At 40.9% G+C, this 25,608-nt stretch overlaps 1 protein-coding gene across 2 annotated transcripts in view; it reads left to right on the top strand.

Annotated features, from left to right (window-relative positions):
• Window positions 1–25,608, top strand: part of Csmd1 (CUB and Sushi multiple domains 1) — a 1,600,162-nt gene that overhangs the window by 1,049,667 nt on the left and 524,887 nt on the right. For both annotated transcript variants that reach the window (XM_039094737.2, NM_001037327.2), the window contains exon 7: window positions 7,376–7,453. In XM_039094737.2, coding sequence (XP_038950665.1) covers window positions 7,376–7,453 — 78 coding nt within the window. The remainder of the gene's footprint in view (window positions 1–7,375; window positions 7,454–25,608) is intronic.

The following is a 25,608-nucleotide window of genomic DNA, read 5'->3' on the forward strand; positions in this document are numbered from 1 at the left end:
GCTTTTGGAATTGTGTGAGCCCTCTGAGGACCCAGTGTTTTCCCACAACAACAGATTCTTATTCCTTCCTCAGGACCCTTTATCATGATGTGGTTGATATCAAGAGACATTAACACAAGTCTTAAAAAGAGTGCTTAGAAGATAGTATATACTTATTCAGCCAAAGTCCAAATTTAGAAAAGTTTGGCATTATACAACAATATATGTGTACTTATATAATTCTACACATGTTGTGCCATGAACTATGATAAAGTCTTAAAAGAAATCTTTAGAGATGGGAACCACCTCAACAGAGAGTGTTTGCCAAAATGCTTCTCGTTTGACACCACAAGCACAGAAAAGAAAACAGATACATTTTCAATGTAAAATATGTTTAAGTAATAATCAGTGAAGAAGCCAGTAGCTACTCGTAAAGTGAGCAGGCTGCTTTGTCAGCTTGGATATGTGCCTTGTCCATGTGACCAATGGGTCATATGAGTAGTTTAGACATGGGGCAGTCCTATAAAGATCAGCCTTGAGAGTGAGTAGCCATTGTGCTAGGCTAAACTCAGTCAGAGCTGAGTGAAAGCTGACATATCAGGGTGTGTAGGAGGCAGTGGCTGCATAGAGAACTCAGTAACAGCTTCAATCGAGGGAAGTGGGAGCTGACTTTGGAGACATCTGTTTCTGCTTTAGGAGGTAAATGAGGGGATGCAAAGAGACGGCCTACCCTTCCTGCTCTCAGAAGCTAGAGGGAAGAACACCACCATTTCCTAGTGGGGTTCTAGTTGCTTTGTGCCTCTTTCTCTTGAGATTTCTTAGAGGAATTGGAATAAGGTAGCATGTTTGTGTATTAAACTGATCACTTAAGCAGAAAAACTAAAAAGGAATAGAAAAATCTGGTCACAGCAGAGGAAAGAAAACAGCAAAGCTGGACGAAGTAGACTCTGCTTACAATTCTAATACTGGGAGGCTGAGGCAGGAATGTACCCATGTATATAAGACTGGCTTGGGTTACATATCAGATACACATCTCAACAAAACAAATGCATGAAGGGGTGTTAGATCATGAATTTGACGTGATTAGTTCAGGTGGAGATGCTGGAGATCTGACTCTCATGAGAACATGGCTTCTTTATCTTCAGAGTAGCCATGGTTGAGACCCTGTGATTGTGCCTCTCCCAGCATTCGAACTTGACACTGTACATGACAGATACCAGAACACTAGGGCAATGCTTAGCCATTTTATAAGCCTCAGACTGTTCAATGATGGGTTCAAGTTAAATGTGTTTAAAATATAAAATCTTCTGGATTTTTATGGCTTTTTCAAGGTAAAATGCAATAAAATCAGTGTTAATTAGAGAGATCATGATTTTAGACTAAGTAATGATGAGAATGATTAATTTAAAAACAATTCTATGCCCTAATGTTTGAAACAATTTGTAACAGACTGAGGTGTGAAAGCTCCTAGAAAAACTTGAGTTTTATGGACAGTAAAGGAGTTTGAACAGCCTCAATTCCTTAAGGCATGGTATTGCTTTTTAATTCTTAATTTTTTGTTAAATGACAAAAATATTGAAAAGACTGTAGCATATTCAAAAATAATTTTATTTTCTGACAATGAAAGAAATACAAAAATGTTTAAAAAAACTTTTAAAGCAGAAAGCATAGTTCTAAAATGAACCATTGCCTCTTAAATTCAGAATGAATTCATCCAAATGAGGCTAAGCATAGTAACAAACACTTGTGATCCCAGTATTTGGGAGTTCAATGCAGACGAGTCATGATTCCCAGACAAGCCTGGGATACACTGAGAGAACCTGTGTTAGGAAAGAAAAACCAAGAAAAAATTAAAACTAATAAATTTTATTAATAAATTGTATCATACACGGTGCCATAAGACAATATACACAACAAAAGGTTGATTATAGTTGTTGCCATGTTGATTAAATAATTATAGGACAAATATGTGAAAAGGGGGTATTTATGGGAAAAGAATGATTCTGACCAATGAGAGAGGCAACTCATGATTTAGTACATGTCATATATTGTCTAGATAATGACAGAGTGTAAGAATTCCTCAATAAGAACCAACAGTTTGGGGAGGTCTTGGTAGTATAGGGGTGAGCATGGCTGCCCTCTAAGAATGAACTGTCCATGTACTTACCACTTCAATAGAATGCTTTCAGTCTAAAAATTCATTCATAAAATTATGGTAATTCTCTTGGTAAATAAACATGATTTCTATTTTGACTGATCTGTGTCAAATCCTGAGTTTTTAAAGCCAACAGAAGCTGTTTGTCAGTTTTGATAGTTCGCTGCTGTTAGCCAGGTTTCTCAATAGGTTTTATCGTCACATTCAGTACAATAACTTTGTTTGAAACAACCTGAATTTTATTTGAACTACAAAGACATTTGTTCTTGGCCAATAATAGAATGGAGAAATAAACTCAACAATCAACTTCTAGCTCTAGAGGCATAGTTAAGAAAACAAGTGGGGGATTTATTTATTATTTACCCTTTCTCTTTCTTTTCCTTTCTTTCCATGGCTGGTTCCTTCCTCGGTGATGCATGGCACTTTCAGCTGTCCTGGCACTAGAATATGTGCCAGTATATTGGATACTTTTCTGTTGATATGATAAAATGTCATGACCAAGGCAACTATGGAAAGAAGGGTTCATTTGCATTATGGCTATACGGGGATGCGGCTGTGTCATGGAAGGGAGGCCTAACAACTGGCATCAGAGAGACCTGCTGAAGCAGAAGCTGAGGGAAGGGATCTTTAACCACAAACATCTGACAGAGACAACAAATATGGAATGCTTGAAGCCTTCAAACTCTTTTTTTTAATCTTTATTAACTTGAGTATTTCTTATTTCCATTTTGATGGTTATTCCCCTTCCCGGTTTCCGGGCCAACATCCCCCTAACCCTCCCTCTCCCCTAGCCTTCAAACTCTTAGTCCACCTTCAATGACATACTTCTTCCACCACAACTATATCTCGTAAACCATTCAAACTGTACCACAAACGAGAAATTAAACATTTCAGATGCCCAAGACTATATATTTGCTCTCCACATTTTTAAATATTTATTTATGTTAAGGTTTAAAATTAATTTTCTTGGCTAAACTCAAGCATGCATACAACATTAACCACAGCCACCATGCTATGCAAATAGAATTCATGGACTCATCTGTCTAAATTGAGTTCTTGTGCCCTTTGCCCATTGACTCCCTGGTATCAAGTTCAGCCTCTGGTCACCACTGTCTAAGTGTATGACTGAATTATTTATGTTACTTATGATGCTATGTTATCCAGGATTGACCAGAGTCCCTATTGCAGTCTTTCTACATTGTGGTGGTTTGAATAGGTTTGGCCCCCATAGACTCATGTGTTTGAATGCTTCGCCAGCAGCAAGTAGCACTATTAGGAAGTGTGGCCTTGTAGGAATGGGTGTGACCTTGTTGGAGGTGGCACTAGGTGAGTTTCAGGTCTCCTAATGTTCAATCTACTCCCAGTACAGAAGAGACCCTTCTCGTGGCTGCCTTGAAGACAGTCTCCTAATGGCTGCCTTTGGATCAAAATATAAAACTCTTGGTTCCTCCTGCACCAAATTCAAATCTGCCTGCACACAGCCATGTTTCCTACCATGACTGGCTAAGGCTCTAAATCTGTAAGCCATCCACAATTAAATGTTGTTCTTTATAAGATTTGCCTTGATCATGGTGTCTTTACACAGCAATAGATCCCAAACTAAACATATATCTTATATGCCTTTTCATTGGAAAGCCAAGCTGGTCATCTTCAAAGCATAAATTAACAACTCTATTCAATCAATTCTCAGTAGCCATGCTAAAAAGAGGAAAGAAGAAAAGTTTAACTTGAGCTCAGGTTCTCTTTTGCTAGGTCTGAGGTTAAACATGAGAATTACAAGGGAGCGGTTATCTTTCTTTCAAAATGCTTAGAATGGACAAGTTCAATAGCTTTCTGTTTGTTTCATGGAGAAGTGCAGGAAATTGGGGAGAAGCATCTTTCCCTGCATCCTGCAGATTTGAGGTTGATATGCCGCATTCTCTTCCTGCCTGTTGCTTTGTCAGTTAGGGTCTTTCCGTGAGCCTCAATAGGAGCTGAAGTGACAAAGGAAGGGATGGAGAAGGAGAAAGAATGGAAAGAAAGGAAGAAAGGAAGAAAAAGAAGGAGATGGAAAGAAGAGGAGGAGGAGGAAGATGAGGAGAGGAATTTGAAGAAATTGTTGTGTGTGGAAGAAGAAGAATGATACTAAGGGAGGGGCATGACGAAAAGTGCAGACAACTGGTAGACCAAGGATATATATGTCAACTACTCTTTCTGGCCAACATTGCCAAAAAACATTGTCCTCCAATAAGAGGCTAAAGGAACATGAGATAAATCAGAACTCAGTGGCTCAGAGAGTAACAAAAAATTAATACCACCATATTGAAAAATAAATAAAGCATCCCTGGTGGGAATTTAGCTTCACAGAGCTTCAAACAATTATTTGTAGAATTGTGGGATTTATGGGCTCATCACATTCTCCGAGAGGTCTAGTATATTCAGACACTGTTATGGCACCCTGTGCGCCTCTCAGTCTTTCTTTTTACTCTGAGAGAATTGAGTTCTGTTTGTTTTATCTGTTTACACTGAGTGGAATTGGCTGTGAGTTTAACACACTGTATAATCTTTCCATTGATTCTCCTTTGTCTTGCTCATTGCACATTCATTTCCTTTCCCCTGAGTTATGTCAAGATAAAGTTATTTCTGTAGAAGAAAGTAAAATGATGGGGAACACACATCAAGGCACTCGAGATTTTTAAATTAAGACACGGTTCTGGGGCAGACCTCACAGGGAGATCTGTTCTAAGGGATGGCAGCTTCCTGCTCTCACTTTCTGTTTGCTCACTATACAGAAAGAGAGATGAGAAATAACAAACTAACATCACAAAGAAGGAAACTGAGACATAGAAAACATGGGGCAGGACTCACTGTGGACAGCTACTGAGAAACCAATTACCAACCCTTTAAGTCAAACCTTGTGGATGTAGAGGGAAAGTTGGGTCATGTTGGAGCTATTACCAACCACAAGTGACCACAGGGTTCAAGGTGTTTAAGTCATTGTCACAGCAAAGTAATTTCTCTGGGTTTTTCTCTCCTTATACTGCTAGGTCCCTGGATGGAGTGAGTCACCCATAAAGAGTATGGGCAGAACCACAGTGGCTCTATAACAGTGCACTCTGAGGTATTGAAGGTCAAATGTGGGAAAACTCTGATAATTAAGGTCAAAGTCTGCCATGACTGGATAGCTTCTGGGCTTGGCCCATTATCAGAGACTCCCTTCAGCAATGAGTTTTCTCCTTCTATGATCTTGTCCGGCTAAACTCACACATATGCCTCTACCTGAGAAATGTTACATATCCGCCATCCGATGAAAGGACAATTTCCTTTCTCCTGACACAAACTCTGCAACCAGCAACTGAGATTCCTGAAATGCTTCCCCATGCTAATGCGGCATCCCATGCATCCTAAGTCCCCATCCAATGACCATTGCCCCTCCTGGATGTTTCTGCCCTCTCTCCCCCAAAACTTTATAAGCTTTCAACCATCCTAAGTTGATTTGCTGACTGGACAACTGGTCGTGATGTGGTCTTTCACCGTATGATACTCAACAGGAATTCTGAACCCCTATTTATTCTCTCGTCCTTAATCCCACTCCACTCAAGGACTGGATCAGCTGATGATCCAGGAGAGTAGAGAGACCAATTGAGAATTTCTGATTACCTAGCACTTTCTCACAGTGAATCTAAGATGTGCCCCTCAATTTCTCCATGAGTAACATTAGTCCTGGGAACCCACACTAACCTTGTCATTCATTAACCATGCATGTGGGAGGAGCTCTGGAAGATATTATATTCCCTTCACACTCCTGCTTTTTTTTTTCTGTTACTCTGCTAAGCCCACAAGCAAGCATTTGTATGTTTGTATCATTCCAGCTTTGCCGTTTATAGTGCTAAAGGATTCTACACATTTCAGATTCAGATTAGCCAAAAGAAGACTATAAGTTGAAGGTCAGCTCTTTTGCTTATGCCAATAAGGGAGTAAATAGAAGCCCCATCTACACTGAATAGAGATGTCTGAACAATGCAGCTTACATAAAAAGGAACAACTTGAAAAATAATTCAATGACAATTGCCTTCATAGAATTCTGTCTATCCAACATCTAACACCTGATGATCCAGAGAACAGGGAGACACTAGCCCAAGGCTTCAGTTTGGCTGTGGACTTGTGATTACCCTCCAGATTCCTGTATACAGAATGAGTGATATTCTGCTTGTCAGGAAACCATAGGGGGACAGGGCAGACATCTACCTCCTTCCCAGACTACTGGTGAGACTATGTCTAGGTCATCCCCAGGTCTTCCTAGCGGACCCTCTAATTCTGTTGCTCTGTGAAGTTCCTTCTATGAAGGGTTTTTCCCAGTGAAGAAGTGAAAAGACTCAAAATCTTCTAAGAAATAACACATCTCAGATTTTATTAGAGAGGGGATAGGTGGCAAAGAATTTCTTTGTTTTTTGTTGTTCCATTAAAATAAAATAAAGTAAAAAAGATTCAGTGACATCACTGGTCTCTGTTCTTCTCTGGCTTTAGGAAAGATCAGGTGACACCAGTGTAGACTGTAAACCTTATCTGGCCTTTGCTAAAACTGTTTTCTGTGTGTTCAGTCAGGGGAGGGAAGGAGATGGGTTCCTTCATGTTTAACCTACAACATTCTAACATGGTGTTTCATAGTTCAAAAATGCCACATGATAAAATTTAAATAGTTGATTTAAAATGCGGATAAATGTATGGTCAGCATCTATTTTTGTGAAAAGAATTTCATGAATACAGTAAATTATTTAGAAAGCATCAGGGTCAGTGTCACTATGGAAACTCTGAAAGTACAATCTAGTCTGTGTGGTTGGGGAGACAACAATGATGCATCCAAGTGGTGATTCCTGACAGTGAGTGGGTTTGGATGTGGAAGGTGAGTTCCACTGTCATTTATTTTCAGCTCTGGATACATGGTCATGAGATACATTTTCCTGCCAAAAAGACTTAATTATCTGTAACCTGTTTTCCATCTGTTTCCTCTCAATGGCCTTTTATATCCTGGTCCCTAGATCAGGGGGTGCCAGAAGTGTGTTAAGACTGGATTTGCTGGGCTGGGGATTTAGCTCAGTGGTAGAGCGCTTACCTAGGAAGCACAAGGCCCTGGGTTCGGTCCCCAGCTCCGAAAAAAAGAACCAAAAAAAAAAAAAAAAAAAGACTGGATTTGCTGTGAGATTAAAGTATGACTTTGTGAACTATGAGTCTCATCTGATAATTTGTTTTGTTTTCTTTCAGTGAAAAAGGCAATTGAGCTGAAGTCCAGAGGAGTCAAAATGCTACCAAGCAAGGACAGCAGCCACAAAAACTCTGTCTGTGAGTTACCTTCTTTCTATGTTGTGATCCCTAATGATGTGATCTACAGCTTGACAAAATCATTTGTGTTTTAAGTCGGCATTAGATCTGATGCTCCATCCACAGGGCTGGGGTGACACTGGCATAGCTTATACATGACAGGTTTTCTCCCCTGTCCCCACCAAGAAAAGAAGTGACAAATCTGATAACTCCTCTCTGAACACTAGAAAATGTCCTCTCCTATCTCTAAGCAGTACTCTCTGTGCCATGCTTGAGAATTCAACAGTAAGGAAAAGGAAGAAGTAAAGAAAATGTAAGAGCTCAATGTGTGATTGAGGGAAATAGTTGACTCTAAAAGGACAGCTGAAGACAAAGTGAAGTATTTTCTAGAGGAAGATGGGGCACAGACTCTGGCTATACAAGCTCTTGCTATGTTTAGGTTGAAGATTCATTGTCAATAATACTAAACCAGTAATTCCTTGTGCAAGATTATTGTCAAGATATGCTGAAATATTCTATATGGCCCTTACCTATCATTGTCATTTGGGCACTGTACAGTTAGTTATCCCATGAAATGCTTCTATGTCTAAGAGAGAGGAGTCAGAATTTCCATCAGTTATCACAGAGTTTAGCAGCAGGGGACCTTGTTCTGTAGAGGTCAAGAGAGATACTGACACTGGTCTCCTATGTGGCTCTCTTGTGGCTTGAGGTGTGCTTGTTAGGACAAGTTCTGAGCCTGCTATGAGCCAACAAGGATGGCCATTTTCCCTTTGTGTTTGCTTGATTCCTTACCATCTCTTTGAGGGCAAGGTGTGAGAAAGCAATTTACATTCTTCACACTTAGCATGGCAACTGACTGCATGTGGATTTTCACCAGATTGGGTAACTTATGCATATTAGAGATACTATGCTTTATTTTTTCTAGTGCCCTCCAGTAAAGTTCAGGCTCAAGCCCCTCAGTCCCCTTACCATAGCTTCTTAAGACTACACAGTGAACTTAACACTAGATAGTTTAGAGTCTCCTGCAATTTAGGCTTCGATGACATTTGACAAAATAGGGTCTGTAAGGTCAATGAAAAGGTCAGGATGAACTGTGAGCTGTCAGCTATCATCCTAGGTAATCTTTCTGCAATGTTCTGCTCTCATAGAGCCTTTTTTTCTTCTTGAGAGTCCTCCTAGAGAAAAGAGGTAACAGTGGTCACCATGTTAAAGTCCTTCCATAGGGCAAGTCTGAGCCTGAGAAGACACAAGACATGTGACCATCTGATACCTCATAGGAATGGACTACAGGAGCTGAAGTTTCAAAAGGGAAGCTTGAGACTTGGTAGTTTGGCATGCGTGTGTGTGTGTGTGTGTGTGTGTGTGTGTGTGTGTGTGTGTAGAGCAGGCTGACCTTGAAATTGTCAGTCCTTCTGGCACATGTTGAGATCACAAGTGTGCTTTACCAGATCCTGCCATTGTGTAGGCTGTGGTAGATACAATCTCTCCTCCTTTTCTAGGCTTTCCCCTGGGCCATTTTTATCCTGTATGCTTTCCCTGGGAGGATGGACAGCTCGGTCATATAAACAGCCATAAGGCAGGAGGAAAGCAGATGCTTGTTTTTACTTTTCAGCTGGAAACAATTTCCTCATGCAAAGTTAATGACAAATGACTACAAATTTAATATACATTTGCTCTAAGGAATCGACAGCACACTCTGGTCAGCTATTGAGTGTTGGGTTGCAGCTGTTTCTGTCAAGCAGAAGACAAGAGTAGGTTCAAGAGCCCTGTCTATTCTAAAGTTGCTTTTAAATGCATGGTGAACTTGGCAATAGCATATTGCCAATAATATTGCTGGGAAGGTCTTGGGGAAGAATATCCACCAAACAAATGGAATAAATATTAACAGCGTGCTTCTCCTTTTAGTTTATTTGTGTCTCCTGTCTATATACGTAACATTTTTATTGTTTTGTACTCAATGTCATCTACCTTTAAAATTATACTTGTGTGTTTTTCACTTCCATCACTCCAATTCATCCTAATTTTGGATACAACCATGTGTATCTTACTTTGGTTTTATTGCTGTGAAGAGACACTATGACCAAGGCAGCTCTTATAAAGGCAAACATTTAATTGGGGCTGGCTTACAGTTTCAGAGGCTCAGTCCATTGTCATCAGGGTGGGAAGCATGGCGGCCTGCGGGCAGACATGGTGCTGGAGAAGGAGCTGAGAGGTCTACATTTTGATCTGCAGTCAGCAAGAAGAGACTGTGGGCCACAGTGGGCTCAGCTGAGCATGTAGCACCTCCAAGCCTGCCCCCAGAGTGGCACACTTCCTCCAACAAGGCCACACCTACTCCAATGAGGCAACACTTCCAAATAGTGCCACCCCTCTGGCCAAGCATTCAGACATAAGAGTCAATGGGGGAGATTCCTATTCAAACCACTGCACCATGCTATTGACAGACAAGTGATACCTGATTGTGTTCATGCCGGCATCCACTGCACTGGCTGCTAGCTTTTCCTTTGTCTGATATAGAAGCTGACAAAAGATTCAATCCATGGCTCTGCATTAAGGCCTGTACTTCAAAGTGGAGCCTCACTCAGGACCACGGGAAATGGGCAGCACAAGCTTAGAATATTTGCACGATGTACTTGAATGACTGGCAAACCCATTTCCTAAAACTGGAAATTTTTCTCCTCACTCCCTGGGCCATGGTGTACCCAACCATGCAGCATGTTCACCATCATTTTCCCAGATTTTGTTTTTTTTAAGTTTGAAGTAACTATAGAAATCAAATAAAAAGACAAAAAAAAAAAAGACCAAAACCAATAAATAAACAAAAAAAACTAGGGGCCATACAGTCACTGATTAATTATGTTTAAAAAACAAGTATCCCATCTTGAACCGGTTCTTGTTTCCTTAGCTCAGTGTGACTCAGGACCTAAATCTCCCAGCACCAGGTTTCACCAGGGACATCTTCTGGCCTAGGTCTTCTCTTTATAAACAGATCTTCAGAAGCTAAGAGGAAAGCAAGCAAGAAAGTGGATTCTCATTAATCCAGTACATCTGGGAGATTAGGAAGAGAAGCCAGCTCACCATTTTTACCATTTTAGAAAATTATTTTCATGTGACCTACTTTGAGAAGAGACCTAGGAAGACAGACCTGCCATTTCTGACTTCACTCCTGACTCCAGCTTTTCCCATGCCCCTGTCACATAGGCCCATCTTTCACCCCGGAAGTGTATCAACCATAGACAATGCCAGTGCTCTGATGCTTCAGTTTGGAATATATCTTCAGGCAGCATCTTCACAGGTTGTAATTGCTGGAGTGATGGGAGGTGTGGTTACTCTGCCAATCAATCCTCTCAAAGAATCTTCCAATGAATATTACTAGTTTTGCCCATCTACAGAAAACACACTGTGTTTTATAAAAATGTCATCAAAGATACTGTGCTTGCTGTTAAGTGTGCAGGGGCACCTGACATCATCAGAGCTCATTTCCAGAGCTTGAAGGCTCTAGGATTTATTTGAGTAATAGCATACATGTGTGATCTCTCTCATTGCTTAATAGAAGCTCTGCTTGCTGTTGCAAGAACCAGGCTCCTCATGTGGAGCCATCCAGATCAGCTTTAAGGCAGACTTTTAAAGAAGGAAAAATAATAGTCCCATTAACCTCTAACAGCCATCCGAAGGTTTAATAATAAAAAGAGGGATAATTGCCCCAATCTGCTTTCTTCCATTGCATGTAATTCCAGGGTGCATTGCGATCATTACAGATCTTCGCTTTCCTCAGAAGGCTCTATCCTCATATTGCATGAAAGTACTAGACTTAATGTAGCGCTTTATAAATCAGGTTAGTAAATTATGCAGCATCTGAATAGGCTTTTGTCACTGCAGGAGCTGAAATATCTTCTCAAATACCCAGGAAAACCTTTTTGCAAAATGCTGATGGCTAGATACACCTGGGGAAGGGAAGTGAAAGGAGATATTGCCTGCAAAGCTAGGCAGTCCACCGTGTCACAGGACACTCACATGCACGTGATTCTTAAGGCAACCAGGACTGTAAGATCCATTAAGACAAGAAAAATAGGACACTATTGGGTTATGGATGGTGAAATTAAAGTGCACACCTACTGACAAATAAAAACGCTCTTAGAGCATCTGGAGCAACCAACTCTAAAGCCTGACTAACTACCAGATAGAATTCCCTTAGCAACAGGACTAGAGGCTACATTCTTTTATTCCTAAAACTAAGAGAATCTTAGAAAAGTTACCTCCTCTGGCCCTGACTGTGGTATGTCTGAGCATGCCCATGGCAGATGCTAGCAGCTCAGCACATCATAAATGTCTTCATCAAACTCTGCAAAATAAAATATCCTGATCTTTTTATCTTTGGAGCTCAGGATGACTGTGAGACTTCTTGCCTGCGGGTGTCTATAGAATAGAGGGTACCTCTAATGTTGGTCAGAGGAGAGAGCCTAGACACTGATAGGGAAATGATCTTATGTGATTCTATAGTTGGGAGTTTGGTCAGAAAATTCCAAGGGATAAATTGATCAATCATTGAAGCTCTCTTCTCGATTCCACTCAGTGTGTTGACTTTGGACACAAGGAAAATAAGTCAGCAGGATCAAGTAATGACACTGGCTTGCAAGGTAGATTAGTAGGTGGGTTTCAGAATCAAGACATACTCTGTGGAGAGAGAGGGACTGGGAAAAGATGCCTAGCCCAAGCCAGGTCATTTCATTAAGAATACACGCTAAAGATATAAAAATGCTCAAAATAATACCAAAAGCATTATATTTGTTACTGTTTTCATGCAATTACAGACTTTCACAGCCAAGCTGACTTCTCTTTCCCAGGGAGAAAGGAATCAGTTTGTCCATAATTCATAACCCTGCCCTCAGTCTATGAGGAGTTTTGAGATAATTATGCCAGATTCTTTACTAAGAGGTGAATATACTCATTATTCAGAGTCGATTTTAAGGAGTTTGATGGATTCTTTGTGATGTGGCCCATGAAAGGAAGGGCTCAAGGATAGTGCTGATATAGGCTACAGAGCAGACAATGTGTCTGCCTTTCTCAGTTAGAAAACTTGATGCCCAAGATCAGCCAGGGTGGCCTAGGAGTGAATGACTAACCTGCACGCAGTCAAACTCCTCTGATGTCTGTCCCCAGTTCTGTGCCTCCCAATGGGTGACATTTATACCCTGATAAAGATGAAATAGAAAGGAGAGGAAGAGATTGATGTGGAATATTGTTGAGAATGAAATTAGATCCAGTAGTGGCATGCTTGCCTCTGTGTGTGTGTGTGCGTGCGTGTGTGTGTGTGTGTGTGTGTGTGTGTGTGTGTGTGTGTGTGTGTGTGTATGTGTGTTTGCATGCATGTCCATGCACACATTTGTATGTACACTTCCAAGTGCTTCCCTTGTGTAAGGCCTTCCTTTTAGCCATCCTCCAGGTGGCTACTGCTAATTTTGACTTGACACCCATGAACAATCTTAGACTACCATGTATGTGAAAGCATGCAGCATGTAATTTTCTGAATGGGCCTTGCCATTCAGCACAATTTCCCCAAGCTCCACCCCACTGGAGGTTTCTTTCTGGCTGTATGGATTTTCAATGCCAGATACAAGCCAGGCTAATTACTCATTAATCCTTTGAAAGATCATGGATCTGGGTCCAGCATGAACAATTATGAATCAAAATGCTTCAAATGTTTGCCAACAAGCTTTTGTATGAATGGAGCTCTTCCCTTGGATGGATGCCCAGAGGTAGAATTACTTCTATGCTCCATGATGACCACATGTTTAACTAGCAAACTAGCAAATTATCAAACTGTCTTCCATAGTCACTGTCCCGAAGGTAATACTAGGATAGTGCAAATGCACTTTTCATTCTTTGACCTCATCCATTCTGATAGATGGGTACAAATGTCTCAGTGTGGTGATAAGTTAAGTTGTAATTTTTTTACTGACTAATGCTAGGGAGGATTCAGTCATCTGCTCTTTTTTTTTCTTTTTCAGAGACTATTTTTTTATTAATTTATTTATTATATATAAGTACACTGTAGCTGTCTTCATACACACCAGAAGAGGACATTAGATCTCATTACAGATGGTTGTGAGCCACCATGTGGTTGCTGGGAATTGAACTCAGGATCTGTGAAAGAACAGTCAGTGCTTTTAACCACTGAGCCACCTCTCCAGCCCCAGAAACTATTTTTGATTGCTTTGTTGCTGCTGCTGTCGTTGTTGTTGTTGTTGACATTTCACCACTAGTTATATAGTCTAGATCCTAGTCCTTTATGGAACATATGGAGTACAATACTTTCTTTATGTCTGAATGTTGTCTTTTAATATTCTTCAACGCTTTTTTAGAAGAATTGGTTTTATTTATCTGCTAGATTTCAGTTAAAAAAACACATATATCTGGCTTCCCTTGGGAGCATAGTAACCTTGGGCAGGATGACTATGGGTCCAAGAGGAACCACAGGTTACATCTGCCCCAAGCAGTATCATACCCAGAGAATAAGGAAAGAGAAAAAAGAGAAAGCCAGAGCCTCCAGAAGCCTATAACCTTCTGGGTGCAGGTCTGTTTCAGCTTATAGACCTAATATTGTAGATGACAAATACAGGACTGTCACACTGCCCTCATTCATAGATCCACTTGCACGTGAGCTCAGATGAGCTGTATTCATCCAAGAATGAGATTTAAACCATGAAAACTGACTATAAATAATAAAGATATGAAGAAATATATTTTCCTGATTTGTAGTCACTTATTTCAACATTCTTGATTTGTAATGTTTCACATGTGGTCTTATGATTTGAGACTAAAGCTGACAATTGGTTTTTTTTTTTTTATTAACTTCTGAATGAAGTGGAATAGTCAAATATATACAATGATGGTTTTAAGTTATCAGAAGGGCTCTTATTAATTAGCCTATTGATTGAATTAAATAATTTAATTATAATTATTGATTATTTACTCCTTATAGTACTTGTTTTGTCATGTCCCTTATATTCAGTGAGTTGACACTCTCATAAAAAGAAAGCAGGCTGCAGGAAGCCTCAGTGGTAGAGGAAACACAAGCCTTGCTTAAGATGTGCTTAGTCTGTGGTGAGGCAGGAGTCAGTGGAGAGTCAAATCCTGAATTACAAGTGACATTCTTTAAAGAGTCAAAATGCCATGTTACCAAGTTTTTCTCTACAGGCAGCATTAGAATTCTGCATGTTCAATTTGCCTGTTTAAATCATCTGTTGGATAGTTTGTCCTTGAGTTGGACACACATACAAAACAACAAACACCAGGAAGCATTCAAATACTCTGCTTGGAATATCTATCTGGAAATATCACAACTTCTGCAAAGAATTCAGTTTCAAGAACATGCAAGAACATTTAGTATTCAAGTTCTACCTGAAGGTGCTGGTTTTCTATGTAGATATGGATGTGGTAGAACTCTGAGTTTATATACTTTTGATATTGGGGAAAATACCCATATGTATGAATGGTATGTTAAAAAAAGAGATGATTTAAAAGGAAAAAGAGAAAAAGAAAAGAGCTGATTTGTATATAATTTTAAAAACGATTAAAGAAAATCAGGAAAGTATCTGATTTTCTTGCTATGAGTATCTCCTCTGAAAATACTACAAGTAATATTAATAACATACTATCTCTTTTATGATATTAGAAACTATCAACTGAGGACAGATTTGATGGGTGTATAACCTCATCCAGCAGAGGGTTTAATGTCAGTGATGATTCTAGTGAACTGTCCTATTACTTATGTTTGGGTATAGGTGGCCAGTAAGACTTATCTATAGCATTATTTTAAGTAATTAAATCAGTTTTTAAGACCACTCCCAGCCTCTACTTCCCTACCACCCTTATGGTCCCCACTCCTCACAAATCTCTCATGTTTATAATGATTCATGTATCCACCACTATTCATGCAAGGAGGTAAGAGAGGTATGTAAGCCTTGTCTTGATGACTGATAGCCTCAGTGTCTCCACGACTCCCTTCGCTCTGCAGCTGACCCCCTCTAACCTCTCCTTGGGTGTTCTTTGACAACATTGTAACTTCCTCTAGTACTACCAGCCTCCAAAATCATGTCTCCCTCATCTGCTAGAGAGCAAATGAGCCAACATTCCAGGGTGTGTCTGACGAACTAATTATTATGAAGTGAAATAGATTTGTGTTTCTCGTGATTCCTGCATTAGAATTCAATGTAGAAAAAGAGTTAACTGAGAAATTTGTTGTTGTTGTTGTAGCTCAGTATCTCTTATGCAAAATTTTCAGTTAAGCTAAAGCTTGAAAATTCTATCTTGGTACAATGGGGGTTATTAGCTTACGTTAATTACACGTAATAATGGGGTCTCCTATGACCCCATTATTCTCAAACACTTCCACACTGTACTTCTATCATGTTAATCCTGATTCTCTCCTGTCTTCCTTCCATTCCCATCCTCCTCCTCTTCTCAACCAGTGCTTGCAAGGACGTGTGTCAGCACAAGACACCTCAAGACCAAGTTCTCAGCACAAAGCCTTATTTGCTTTGTGAGAGACAAGCACAGGAGAAAAGAAGAGGAAGAAGGTGAAAGTAACAAGAGAAGGGGAAGGAGGGGTATTTGTCCTAGGGCACAAAGGATTGGCTTTGGATAGAGGGGAGACTCTAGCCTACAGGAAAATAGCCCTTGATAAAGGAAAAGGGGAAACCTTTGTTAAAATGAGTTGCTTTGCATTGAATGGCCATGCTAATTGGGTAAGGAAGTGGCTAAATAAGCGGATAGACCTTGGTGGCTAGCTTGAAAAATGTAATCTAACAATTTATCAAGGCAAAAGGAACGGGGTGGGGGTGGGGTGGGGTAAGGTCTACCAGAGCCATGTTTCCCAAACTAAGACTACTAGAGCCCTGCAGTGTGCCGTGTTGTCTTGTTATGATTTTGGTTTTGATTGGGATTAATTAGAGTTACCCACAGGCATATATGTCAGGCTTTATTTTTAGGTACATGGACAACTTTCCAATTTATATACCACTGAAGAATGAAGTAATAAAACTGTCTTTTTATTCAGCAGCTACTTCGGCCTTGGAGCAAGATCACTATCCATGTTTAAAAGTCTTGTGGTATCCAGGACTGAGATCCTCCTGCCTTCTATTTTGCTGCCGTTTTATGCATTTTTCTGGTTCATTAATGAAGGTATTTTGGGTATCTTCAAGTTCACTGTCCCGCAATAGTAAACAAGGAGAGTTCCCAGTGGATTTCTCTCAGTGCTGTCAGGACCCCTGTGGCTAGACTATGCTGAAATCTAAGTCTATGGTTTCTATTAGGATACGTTCTGATTATGAGATGTCTCATGGTTTTGAGCAAATATGCCCTGTCATGTGGCTCATAGTAGTAGTATGGCGTCTCAACACAATCAACTCCTACCTTCTGTCCTTTTATCTCTCCTTCACCATAAACCCTGGATAACAATAACCTTTGCAGCTCTCCAAAGCTCTATCTTTTCCAGGATGTTCTACAGTGGGAGTCATGTAGCCCACGGCTTTTCCATATCAACACCATTTTTGTTAAAGTGCATGTCAAGTTTCCTCCATGGCTCTGTGGTTTCTGCTGCTGGGTTATTTCCATTGGTTCAGAGATTTATGAACATGAGGCATCCTTATTTACAAACTTAGGTTTGTGACAAACTGTGACCCTTTCCTCAGCACTGGCCCTTCTGTCACTTGTTAGAGTCCTTGGCATCTGCTGCAGTCAGTCTTCTAGTTTGGACCCGTTGGGTAATTAATTGGTAACTCAGCTTGGAGGTTTCAAATTGAATTTCCACTTATGACATGGGGTTTTGATTGAAAATATTTTGTATATTTATGATCCAGCTGCCTGTTGTTCTTAGTGAAAATATGTGTCTAGATTTTCCCTGTTCTTAGGTGTTATTTTTTAAATTAAGATGTAGAGGGTTTTACTGGAGGTGGGGAGGCATCTGTTTGTTTGAGTTTGTTTGTTTGTTTGTTTGTTTGTTTGTTCGTTTGTTTGTTTTCTGAAGCCCAGGCTGCCCTGAGACTCATAATTGATGCCTCAAATTCTCTACTCTCCAGCACTAGTGTAGTCTTTGACAGAGAAAATCCTCAGCTTAATAAATTCTAATTTATTTTCACCACGGCTTTCTAGATTAACAGCTTTTCATCTTATTCCCAGGCCTGTGAACATGTGGGATTGCCTTTTGCCAGGGTGCAAGATCTAGGTCTAGAGTCTCTCTCTAGTGCATATGACCCTTGAGCTGCCCCATCACCATGGACTGAAGGAACCAATGGCCCCTTTGAGTCTCCTCAGTTCCTCTATCACTGTTCAGTGGACCCCACTGCTCCTTCTCTGTCCTAGCTTTCTATTGTCCCTGGGAGTCTTTCTCAGGAATGCCAGGCTGTATTATATGCTGGGACATTAGTGTGATCTCCATGTTTCCAGAGAACTTGAAGTGTCTATCATGTTCACATTGACTGAGGAACAGTTTAAATGTATGAAGAGTTCTTGGAAGAAGTTGAGCATAGAAGATTTTGCAGGCAGTCACTACATTTCTCTTCATGAGAAAACCTGAAATTAATGTTTTTCCCCAAATTGCTGTGTTTGTTTTTCCCTCTGGATTTCATTGTGAAAATGCCAATTATAGCTCTATAGAGAAACATAGGATTCACAGATGTTGATACAGTGCTCCACACATACCCTTGAGAACAGTTCCATGGGATTTTTTTCTCCATCTTTATTAAATTGGGTGTTTCTTATTTATATTTCAATTGTTATTACCTTTCTTGGTTTCCAGGCCAATATCCCCCTAAGCCCTCCTCCTCCCCTTCTACATGGGTGTTCCCCTCTCCATCCTCCCCCCATTACTGCCCTCCCCCCAACAATCACGTTCACTAGGGGTTCAGTCTTGGCAGGACCAAGGGCCTCCCCTTCCACTGGTGCCCTTACTAGGCTATTCATTGCTACATATGCAGTTGGAGCTTAGGATCAGTCCATGTATAGTCTTTGGGTAGTGGCTTAGTCCCTGGAAGCTCTGGTTGCTTGGCATTGTTGTTCATATGGAGTCTCAAGCCCCTTCAAGCTCTTTCAGTCCTTTCTCTGATTCCTTCAATGGGGGTCCCGTTCTCAGTTCAGTGGTTTGCTGCTGGCATTCACCTATGTATTTGCTGTATTCTGGCTGTGTCTCTCAGGAGAGATCTACAACCAGTTCCTGTCAGTCTGCACATCTTTGTTTCATCCATCTTATCAGGTTTGGTGGCTGTACATGTATGGGCCACATGTGGGGCAGGCTCTGAATGGGTATTCCTTATGCCTCTGTTCTAAACTTTGCCTCCCTATTCCCTCCCAAGGGTATTCTTGTTCCCTTTTTAAAAAGGAGTGAAGCGTTCGCATTTTGGTCATCCTTCTTGAGTTTCATGTGTTCTGTGCATCTAGGGTAATTCGAGCATTTGGGCTAATATCCACTTATCAATGAGTGCATATCATGTGTGTTTTTCTGTGATTGGGTTTCCTCACTCAGGATGATGTTTTCCAGTTCCATCCATTTGCCTATGAATTTCATAAAGTCATTGTTTTTGATAGCAGAGTAGTATTCCATTGTGTAGCTGTACCACATTTTCTGTATCCATTCCTCTGTTGAAGGACATCTGGGTTCTTTCCAGCTTCTGGCTATTATAAATAAGGCTGCTATGAACATAGTGAAGCATGTGTCTTTGTTATTCGTTAGAGCATCGTTTGGGTATATGCCCAAGAGAGGTATAGCTGGGTCCTCAGGTAGTGCAATGTCCAATTTTCTGAGGAACCTCCAGACTGATTTCCAGAATGGTTGTACCAGTCTGCAATTCCACCAACAATGGAAGTTAGATTGCAGGGAGACAAATAACCCTATTAAAAATAGGGTTAAGAGCTAAACAAAGAATTCACAGCTGAGGAATGCCGAATGGCTGAGAAGCACCTAAAGAAATGTTCAACATCTTTAGTCATAAGGGAAATGCAACAATCCTGAATCAAAACAACCCTGAGATTCCACTTCATATCAGTCAGAATGGCTAAGATCAAAAACTCCAGTGACAGCAGATGCTGGCGAGGATGTGGAGAAAGAGGAACACTCCATGGGACTTTTAAGTGGGCCGTTGGCTCCATATAGGTCAGGAAGACAAGATTCTTCAAAAGTCACATCCCAGATCTAGCATCTAAAGCCTAAATTCCCCTAGGCCTCCTGGTACATGACTGTCACCAGAGCTATTTGGAAGGATATGGAAGAAGGATCACACATCCCAGGGTGGGTGAGCTTCAGGTAAGTTCCAAGCTAAACTAGTGAACCTTGTCTCAAAGAAAAAGATGAAAGGTCATTGTCATTGTAGTGCTCTCTCTAGCATGTGCCTTACATTCAAACCTTAGTGCTACAAAATAGTAAATTAGTAGCCAATTCATTAATTATATTACATGTCAGGGCACAGACATGGCTCAGAGGTAGAGAGAATGTGGCCTTTCATTCAGGGACTTGGCTAAAAAGAAAAATAAATAAATGAAATAAAGAGAAGCAGCGACCACAAAGTTTTCTATATGTGTAAGTCACCTCTGTACAATATATTATTACATTTTTATAAATATCATTACATGAAATGTTCCATTTGCATTTATGAGCTAACATATTCAAAGAATGGCTAACAACTCTCCTATATTCTGTTCTAAGATAAAATAGACACTATTTGTGTTTTTGACAGAATTATACTATTGTATTCATTTGCTTTTCAGGAGACAAGTATTTACTGTATCGGTGTTATGTAGGTGCTCCTGAGTAGTTTTCATTGTGTTTAAATATAAAATAAAACCATTACTCATTGAACAGACAAATGGACTGAGTTCAGAGGCTTCTGTATGCAGAATGCTATTCTATAAACATATGCAGTGAGAAAGAAATTTACCTCAGTGTATGGGGCATGTTCACATTGGAAAAGGAGGTGGTGGTGGAGTGGTCTTCAACATTTAAGGAGGTAGAAAGGTTCAGATAGACATGGTTAGAAGTGATAAGCAGAGACGTAGGATGGCACAGGAATTTGAGGCTCCTAGCATCCCATGAAGATTAGCTGTCCCTGGCTGTGGCAGGGGTCAAGAATTTCCCCCAATGCAGAATGGAACAAAGCTTGAATGTTTTCACAAGCTGGGCTTACAAGTCAAGGCCTCATAGTCTTCAAGGTGGCTGAGTTTCAAAGGGAGGGAGACAGAGATGTAGTAGTCCCAGCATGTGGCTGTTAGCCAAGGAACAAGGAAATTCAGGCTTCTAAAGATAAACATCCAAGAAGACTGGAGAGAAAACAAAATTTAGTCAGAGATTAAATATCTAAACTGTTAAAGGCTCAGGATCACACTTAAAAACGTTACAATGTCATGTTGCAAAGGCCTATTTCCCTAGCATCCCCTTTCAAGGGGAAAATAACATTAATCCCAACCCAGGGAAACAGAGGCAGATTTCCAGGAAACGTAGGAAGTTCCAGGTGAACTATGACTACATTTGTGAAACTCCCAAGGAAAAGTGGGGGAGGGGCTTTTCTTCCTGTTTACTCTGAAAACATCTCAGAAACAAGACTAGAAATTGAAAGCAGAGAGTTAGTGAATATGGATAGACACCCTCCTCTCCCAGTCCTTCCTCTTCTTTAGGTCCCTCTGTTCATAATTCATTTTTCATTATGGTGAATGTACTTTTAGCCTTGTTTACCTTGCTCAACCACGTGCCACCAGGAGAGTGAGATTTCCATCACCTATCTGCAGGTCACCAATATCTTTTAGCTTCAAGGTGGTAACTTTTTCCTTTTCCTTTTTTGTCTATAGAAAAATGATGTTACAAGCACCCACATGTGTATCACACCCCCTCATGCAGTCCTGGAGTCCTATAAGGGTTCCAAATAGAAGTAGTTATTCAAACCCTTACATTCTTAGTTAGACAAAAATGCAATGACTGAAAATAGGACAGGGCCGATGGGGTGGTTAGTTGGATGGGGGATTTGTCCAGAAATGCGGAGTCACTCACCAAAAGATTCAGATCCTTCAGCTCCATCATATCATCTGGGGGAGAGAGTTCTTCCTGATACTGGGGTAGCTTCGTTCTCAAGAGCATTGTGTCAGAATTTTAAAGAAACATTGAAGGTTGTTGTGATTTCCTTTCAACTGATGGTATTCTTATTGTCTTCATTCACAATAGTTAGGGGTGTATTTCTGGGGTGTAATGTTCCTAACCCTATGGCTGGAAGCAGATCTCAGATGTACCGGTAGCCTCTGTAGTCCACAGACACAGGAGTTGGCTTAGCCACATGGGTCCTTGAGCTGGTTCTCACTGTGACTAGAGGACATTTGTGACATCCTGCCTTCTGTGCTAGGACGACAACACACTGTCACTATCCAAGAAGCCATCTTTATAATGAATGAGTCAGTCTCATTTTACAGAAAGGAGCCCAAGCTGAACTTTGAAATGGCAATTTGATGATGTGCGGTGAAGATTCAAGGGTTTCTTCAGTGGAAAAGACAATTAGACTGCAGAGTCATTAACTCAGCATCCCGGCTACAGTCAGCCCCAGGCTACTTTATTTTATAGTCACCATTTTTTGACATAAAGCAAGAGAATGGCTTCAGGTTCGCAATGCAGAATCAGTGTATTAATCAGTTTAAATGTTGCTCCTGCAAAGACATCAAGATAATCACTCCTGAGATGACTCACAGGGTTCCTGTAGGAACCCAGAAAATTGATAGCTAACAGAATAGAATTCTTGTTTTTTTTTTTTATTTTCAAAAGTGGGTATGATTTATATGTCTCCTTCCGTACGAGGCTTAGTCTCTAAATGTGGATTCCAGAATTAATTTGCTTACAATAATTTATCACAGACGTTGCTAATTGGTGGATTCAGATGAGCATTGCTGTATTGCTGCAAAGCCCCAACATAGACAGTAGAACTGCACTGAGGTAACCCTGTAGGAGAGGAACGTAAGCCTTTTGATGACCATAGTGCTGCTGGGATAGAGTTGGTAGCATTCAGAGGCAGACAGGTCATATGCTGCTGCTGCAGTGAGGTCAGGGACATCGTTTGGCTTCCTGTGTAATATTCCAGCATGGACTTGATATCCCTGATGGCAGAGGGGCTGTAGCAATGCTTTCCTATGGCTTGTGTAGAGGGTGAGGGACGTATTCATAATTGAGCGAGGAAAGAAAAAGTACAAAGTGTACATGTAAATGAGAGGAATGGTTATTTTCATTCTGATGGAAACCACACGCATTTTCTCAAGTTTCTTGTGTTCTGTGTTTACAAAAGACTGCCACTAAGTTGCAACCCAGGTTTTGGCGAGTCTGGGGTCACTTTATCATCAATGCAAATATGCTCCCAGGAACTGAGGTAATGATGTTTTATATTTATATGAAACAAAAACTTTTACCACTGTGCAAATTTACTTAAATTTAGTATTCCAGGGATCATTTTAAAATCAATGAATAGCATTAAAAGATCATGAATTATCCTATGTAGGTATATGTGCATTATGTTTGTATGTATATTTATATATGTGTGTGTTGTATGTGCGTGTATATGTGGGTGTTGATGTGTCTATATATGTGCATTTTAGTGTGTGTGTGTGTGTATCTTTGTGTATTATGTATTACACTGGGATTTGAGCTAGGTTTTGGTACCTGCTACAGAGTCGCGCTTCTGTGGAGCTGGACTATCAGCCTCCTTTGTATTATTGCTTTGTTTTGGTGAGTCGGGGTCTCACTAACCAGACTGTCAGGGTCTTGAGCTCACTGTAGCTCTGGTATGCTGTGAACTGTGATCTTCCAGTCTCAGTTTCCTGAGAAGATAGGCTTACACGACTGAAGCAGATGCCTTTCTTTTGCACTTTAATGTCACTGACACCGCTAACAGTACAGAGCAAAGACAAAGCCAAAGTAAAAGAAAAGGAAATTAAAATCTGAAGGTCTGTGCTTGGCTCTCACTCTGTTGCTCAGGGGACTTTGTTGAATGGTTGACTGCCTTTGTACCTTGCGGTGAGAGCCAACATCATAAGAGGTGTCAATCATAAGCCTGTGAATATACGTGGAATAGAAACCACGGCACAAACATGACGTTTAGCAAAGCTCTTTATTACTTTTTTTACCTTAAAGATTTATTTATTCATGTTTTTGTTTCTGCGCGTATATGGAGCTTGTTCAGGCACTTCTCTTGGAGTCCGATAGAGGGCAGCATTGGATATGCGAAGCTCAAACTACAGACAGTTGTGAACCTCCGTGTTGGTGCTGGAAAACAAACTCAGATCCTCTTTAAGAACAGCAAGAGCTCTTAAGCACGGAGCCACCTCTCCAGTGCTGTGAGTTAAAATAATCCTGTTACACTGTATTTTAAGGCCCTCAGAGTGCTGACAGGCATGAGGCGCTCCCTGTGGGTTATCATCCTGCAATCCAGTCTCTGGAGAATGCTTCAGGACATTAAGAATAACCCAGAATTGCTCCTATCTAAAGGTAATACGGGGACAAAGTGCGGAGCAGAGACTGAAGGAAAGGCCATCCAGAGACTGCCCCACCTGGGGATCCATCCTATACACCGATACCAAACACAGACACTATTGAGGATGCCAAAAAGTGCTTGCTGACAGGAGCCTGATATAGCTGTCTCCAAAGAGGCTCTCCCAGAGCCTGACAAATACAGATGCGGATGCTGGTAGCCAACCACTGGACTGAGCACAGGGACTCCAGTGGAGGAGTAAGAGAAAGGACTGACGGAGCTGAAGAGGTTTGCGTGGCTCCAGCCACATATGTTGTAGCTCAGAATGGCCTTATCGGGCATCAATGGGAGGATAGGTCCTGGGAAGGCTCGATGCCCCAGTGTAGGGGAATGCCAGGGCGGTGAGGGGGAGTGTGTGGATGGGTGATGAAGCACCCTCATGGAAGCGGGGCGGGGGTTGGTATGGGGGTATGTGGAGAGGAAAGCTGATAACATTTGAAATGTAAATAAATAAAATATCCAATCGAAAAAAAGAATCATGACTTTAGAGAAGAAGTTCTTAGTGAGTCAAGTTACACCTATAAGAAGCAGCTGCTGGGGTTTTGAAAATGAATGACCAACAGAATACGTAAAACTGCCCGTTTGTGGGCCGCCCATCTCCACGCACACCTTCAGAAGCAGGGCTTCCCTTAATTAGTATTGACAGTGCTTGGAGACAGCCCTGGCATGCTAGCAGCTGTTTGTACAAAGCCTCTGCCTGTAAGGCCTTCCCGACTTCTCTTTGCAAAGGACATCTCTGGGGCAAGATATTAGAGGTCAGAATAAAATATAAGTGAAACCTGACTGATCTAAATCAGAAAAACTCATGGTCACATGGAGGGGTTTTCTAAAGCATGTTGTAGTTTTAAAACGTATACATAGTTTAGATAAAAATGTATTTTCCAGTTTTACAAAGTTCGTAGTTTTGTATTTCGAGGTAGGGGCTCACTATGTAGATCAGGCTGGCCTTGAACTCATAGAGATCTGCCTGTCTTTGCCTCTTAGGTGCTGGGATTAAAAGTCTGAGCCTCCACTCCTGGCAGCTCAGTATTCTCCCCCAACACCACCTTTGGGAGTTCTAAAAGCAAACTTCCACAATGAAGTAGTATAGTTTTCCCAGCCATGGCCCAGATAGGTCTAAAAGGACAGATTTCCCAGATGTCTAAACAGCCGGAGGATCCACTTAATCTCTTGAGCAGAAGTGGGCAATGTTTTTCACAGGCTCCTTTCTGAGGATCCTCTGTAATTGCTCTTTCTTCTCCTCACCACTGAGGGGTACTGTGGAGTCCCCTTTCACTGCTTCTGCCCCTGTAACTCAGGGTAATTTACTGACTGAACCACAGCACCAGCATCCTGTCCCTTGCTTTCAGGGGGAGCCCTCAGGGTGAGCATGTTTCCTTCAGAAGGCAAATCTCCAAGTTTCTGAATATCTGTTTAAGAAATACGTTTTCGATTTTGTTTTTCAGACAGTGTCTTACACACTTTGTAACCCAGGCTGGTCTGGAATTCACTGCATAGTAAAAGCTGGGCTTGAATTTATACTAAACTCCTACCTCAGCCTCCTCATTACTGTGACTGCATACAGGAGGAGTGGGCAACAGGAGTGACTGATGTCCAATGATTAAGTTGAAATATTTATTATTAAAGTATATC

This window comes from Rattus norvegicus, chromosome 16, assembly GCF_036323735.1.
Source record: "Rattus norvegicus strain BN/NHsdMcwi chromosome 16, GRCr8, whole genome shotgun sequence".
NCBI classification, from domain to species: domain Eukaryota; kingdom Metazoa; phylum Chordata; class Mammalia; order Rodentia; family Muridae; genus Rattus; species Rattus norvegicus.